The 5,000-nt window shown below is 43.3% G+C and overlaps 1 protein-coding gene across 1 annotated transcript in view; it reads left to right on the plus strand.

Moving 5' to 3' along the window:
* Tnfrsf21 (TNF receptor superfamily member 21) overlaps nt 1-5,000 on the plus strand; it is a 74,238-nt gene that overhangs the window by 46,616 nt on the left and 22,622 nt on the right. The window contains exon 4 of the mRNA XM_028887269.2: nt 2,744-3,009. Coding sequence (XP_028743102.1) covers nt 2,744-3,009 — 266 coding nt within the window. The remainder of the gene's footprint in view (nt 1-2,743; nt 3,010-5,000) is intronic.

Here is a 5,000-nt window from a genome sequence, read left to right on the forward strand (position 1 = left end):
GCTTATTTTGTAATATTTTCATCAAAAACTGGATTTTAAAAAAGTTTTTTATTCTCTTTCTTCTTCCCTAACCTTCACTTGGAAACTTGACCTCATTTACAAAGAAACACGTAATTTAGAGCCACTTTTGGGACATCACTACCTTGAACAGTTCTGGTGTAGGGGCTCACTCACACTCCTACTGACCCAAAACACAGTGTAGAAATCCGAACAAAACCAACTTGGAGCTGCAGTGAGCAGATGCCAGAGACACCAAATACCCTTGCCTGACAGACGGTTCTGCCAGGTGATTATCTAAGTGTGTGGCTCCTGAGATTTGATTTCACCCTCGATCTGTCAGATTTAGGGACCAACACACACGTTCAGAGTTGGCGAATGGCTGATTGAATAATGACCAGAGGCGAATCCTCCACTTACCACAGTTGCAGTCTGCTCAGAGAAACGTGGTGAAGTCTCCCGGCATCCAGTTCATTCTGCCCGGAAGTCATCATCCCTCCGCCCAGTGCGTTCACGCTGTACGTGCTACCTGCTTGCTAGTCACATAGTGCCTGGCTGTTTTGGTTAAAGGTGAAGACCATTATTTCCCTTAGTGGTCTTGGAGTAGGGGAGTAACAAAGCCAGAGGTTCAAATAAGTAAAAAGGAAGCCACGAAGTACTTCCTTTCAGTGAAAAGGTAGATGTTCTCAACTTAAAGAAAAGAAAAATCCTATACTGAGGATGTTCCATCTTATCCCCAGCACCCCACCTCTGCCTCCTGGGCACTGAGATTGTAGGTGTGCTTGGTTACATCTTTAGTTAGATGTTCTTAAGGAATGATTGTCTTGGACTGAAATCGTTGGGTGTGTGGTCTGTTGATACAGTAAAAAATGGATCCTCTATTCAATTGTGAAGAAAAAAGAAATACATCCTAGTTTTGTCTTGTGCCTCAAACTGGAAGGTGTAGACCACTGTATGTGATAAGTGCCAGATAAGATGGGACAGCCATCGGATTACAAGGTTGGGCACTATTTGTGTTTTTAAGCATCTGTGGGTGTATAGGGAGTCCTGGATCATATCCTTTGCATGAGGGGGACTAGTGGATATTAAACCATGGGGCAGGATACAGATATTTTATAGAGATTGATTATTGACTCAAAAACATTTTCTCTGTCTCAGAAGATAGCATATATTTACACATTTATTGCTGCTTGCTTCTGTGGAAATTCTTTTTTTTTTTTTTTTTTTTTTTTTTTTTGCTTTTTCAAGACAGGGTTTCTCTGTGTAGCTTTGCATCTCTCCTGGAATGAGCTTTGTAGACCAGGCTAGCCTCGGACTCACAGAGATCCGCCTGCCTTTGCCTCCTGCGTGCTGGAATTAAAGGTGTGTGCCACCACCGCCCAGCATGTGGGAATTCTTATGTCCAACCTGATAAGTGGGCTCACGTTCCGACCACCTGCCTTTGCAATACTGGGGTGGTGGCAGTCTAGCTTTTCTGATGTTTTTTCCTTCTTCTTCTAAGTGTATAGTTGGAATGCTAACGTCTGCTGAAGATGTTCCATGAGCTAAATGTCTTAACATAACACCTAGAAGATAATAACTGCTATTAGTATTATGCTGTCATTTGAGCCATTGTCTGCATTGGAACTGTACAAGTCAACATAGAAGACTGAATAATAGGCAGAAAATTGCTCGTAGAATCATTTGAGATGATAGATGGCCTTTTTTTTCTGTTCTTTTTGAGACAGGGTCTCACCATGTATCCTGGGCTGTCTTCAAACTGGTCCTTCTGCCTCTAGCTGCCTAGTTCAGGGATTACAGACCTGTGCTAACATGGCCCACTAAGTCAGATGTTCTTTCAGACAAGTTATTTTATTTCTGTCTCCCCACCCCCCTCTCTCTGTGGGGTGTGTGCACATGGGTGCAGTGCCCTCAGAGGATAGAAGAAGGTGTATGATCCCCTGGAGCTGGAGTTACAGGTAGCTGTGAGCCACCTGATGTGGGTTCCGGAACTGGAAAGATCAGGAGGAGCTTTTCACTGCTGGACCAACCCTCAGCCTCCTAGTTAGATGTTCTTAAACAGTGACTCCATTGGGCTGGAACAATGGGGTATGTGGTCAGTTGATGTAAAAGATGCTGGTTCTAGAATCTGCATGTTGTTTAGTAAAAACTGTAAAGTCCACTAAAGTCTTCATTTGTGGTTTCTATTTTTCTGAATTTCATGAAGTCATCACTTTGTGTGTGGAGGGGGTGCCTGGTTTCTTTTATTGCAGTTGTATTTAGTAGTAACAAAGGGGTCATTTGTTGTCTTGGTTGGTTTGGCTTTCAAAAGCAGCTCTCGGGGGATGATTTGTTGTGCCTCTAAGACCAACTCTTCTTTTGATGTGCATTCAGGAAGCTAACCTGTTGCTAAAAGGCTCATCATTTATTTATTTGTTTATTCTCTCTCTCCCTCCCCCTCTCTCCCGCGTGTGCGTGCGTGCGTGCGTGCGTGCGTGCGTGCGTGTGTGTGTGTGTGTGTGTGTGTGTGTGTGTGTGTTAGGAATCTAATACAGCACCTCCTGCATGCTAACCCAGTGCTCTACCCCGATCCCTATCTCTCCTTCACAAAGTAAAATTTATAATGGTGTCACATTGTGCCCATGGTGGGCTGGGTATGCCAAGTGCTTACGGAAGATGATTCATTTATCTGACACAACACAACCAGGAAAGCTTCCTTCTAAGACGTGCTTGCGTTTACTGTTATTTTCTTTGGTCCCTGGCACAGGGATTGACATCTTGAAGCTCGTCGCAGCCCAGGTGGGAAGCCAGTGGAAGGACATCTATCAGTTTCTTTGCAACGCCAGCGAGAGGGAGGTGGCTGCTTTCTCCAATGGCTACACCGCTGACCATGAACGGGCTTACGCAGCCCTGCAGCACTGGACCATCCGTGGCCCCGAGGCCAGCCTCGCCCAGCTAATCAGTGCCCTGCGCCAACACAGACGCAATGACGTTGTGGAGAAGATTCGTGGGCTGATGGAAGATACTACGCAGGTAATAGAACCCTCCGTGGTTGTTTGCTTTGCCACTAATCTGTTTGTCTTTGAACCTCACGTTTCATCAGGTATGTTTGCAAGGAAAAACAGCTGATCTTAGGGGTTTGGGTAGTTGTGCATGCAAGTGCTTACACACACACACACACACACACACACACACACACTCAAGCGTACCTCTACTTTTTAGGGCAAAAGTCCTCAATGGCGGTGGTTTACAATCGTCTTGGGATTTCTGCCATTGTTTGATGCTTGGACCCCCACTGCACACCTATCAAACAGACTATCAAGGGTTGGGGGATTGTAAATCACCTGTTTTTAAAGCTGTCCAAGTGTCTCCAGTGTGAGGAATTGAGAATCCTTGTCTTTGGAAGTACGTTCTAGAATCAACCTATGCAGCCAGAACCATTGTTGGTTAAAATCAACTTAAAACCTCATTTTTCATTGCATGTTTTGAACAAAACCAAACAGGGGAAGAACCCTTCCTCTTCCAGAGGGTGTGTGCCCAACTCATGTGGGTTTTCTGGCTTAGTTAGGGAGGCCCTCCTTGCTTGATGAAAAACCAACAGCGATTGGTAACAGAACTGACTCTCATTGGTTGTTCAGCTGCCTTCATCACGTGGGAACTGCAAACATCCAGGAGTGTATGTTATTGATGCAGTGAGCACTAATTTTGGAGCCAAACACTGGATCCAAATCCTGGCTCTGACCCTTGTTAGATAAATGATCAAAGACAAGTTACATCCAGTTTTTCTGATACTGATCATATTTGCAAGCCTTCTTTGTGGGCATTAATAACAACAGTGTAAATATGGAGTGTGAGATGCCTGAGTTATTGCTGTTATTTATCCTAGCATGGTAATTACTATCATCATGTAACTCATTTCACTCAGCCATTCTTTACCTAATAGTTCCCCGAAAAACATGAATTAAGTAGAAGATTCAGTATCAGATCGTATTTCAAATTGACTTTGATTAAAATTTGGGGATGTATTCTGCCATTAAAAGACTTGATAAAACCCCCTTGAGGTTAAAGGCCATTCTGCATGTGTTATGCCTTCTAAGGTTCCAATTCATTAGTTAGAAGAGCTAAGTAGAGATTAATTCACCACTTTAACTCACTTCATGACCATTCTGCACCAAATCTTGTACAAGGGACTCAGGGTTATGTATCTTTTATCTTTTTACATTAACAGTGTAATAGCCCTCCATTAGTAATGTAAACATTGATCAGGTGAGTTTTATTATAGTGATATTAGGATATGAATGTGTAGTTGTTGGCTGTCTTTGAAGGTGGCTTTCGTAGTTCTTGGTATATTTTTAACCTCTTTGAAATGTGCAATTTCAGAAAAATGTTTACTGAGAAGCCAGTTATAAACATTAATAGGCACATACCAATGTGTTGCAAGAGTTTTTTAATGTGTATTTTATCTTCATGTATGTGTGTGCACGTTATGTGTGCCTGTAACTCTCAGAGGCCAGACGACAGTGTAGGAGCCCCAGGAACTGGAGTCAAAGATGGCTGTGAGCCTCCAGATGGCTGCTGGGAGTCAAACTCAGGTTCTCTGCAAGAGAGGTCAGTGCTATTAACCACTGAGCCGCCTCTGGAACCTTAGTTTTGTGAATTTTAAGAGACGTTTTTGAGAAGCCTCGTACACAGCCATAGCTAAGCTTTTAAATAATTGGGTTTGGAAAAGCAAGAGAAATATTTATCCTCCATTTAAATAAGATACTTGCAGTTGAAATAGAGGGAGTTCAGAGGTGGTGTGTCATGCTTTCATGAATGTTGGCTTTAAGGGACAGAACTAGTCAGACAACGGGAGACTCAAGATGGGTTCAGATATTTGGGAATAAATTGCCAAATCACCTTGACAACGCCTAGGAGAAAGATAATGCAAGTTAGGCTGCATTAGGATTTGGTTATTCCAAATCTGCGATGATCCCAGAAGATAAGAGTTACCTGTGGCCAGGTGGTGGTGGCTCACGCCTTTA

This window comes from Peromyscus leucopus, chromosome 16_21 (genome assembly GCF_004664715.2).
Source record: "Peromyscus leucopus breed LL Stock chromosome 16_21, UCI_PerLeu_2.1, whole genome shotgun sequence".
Classification (NCBI taxonomy): domain Eukaryota; kingdom Metazoa; phylum Chordata; class Mammalia; order Rodentia; family Cricetidae; genus Peromyscus; species Peromyscus leucopus.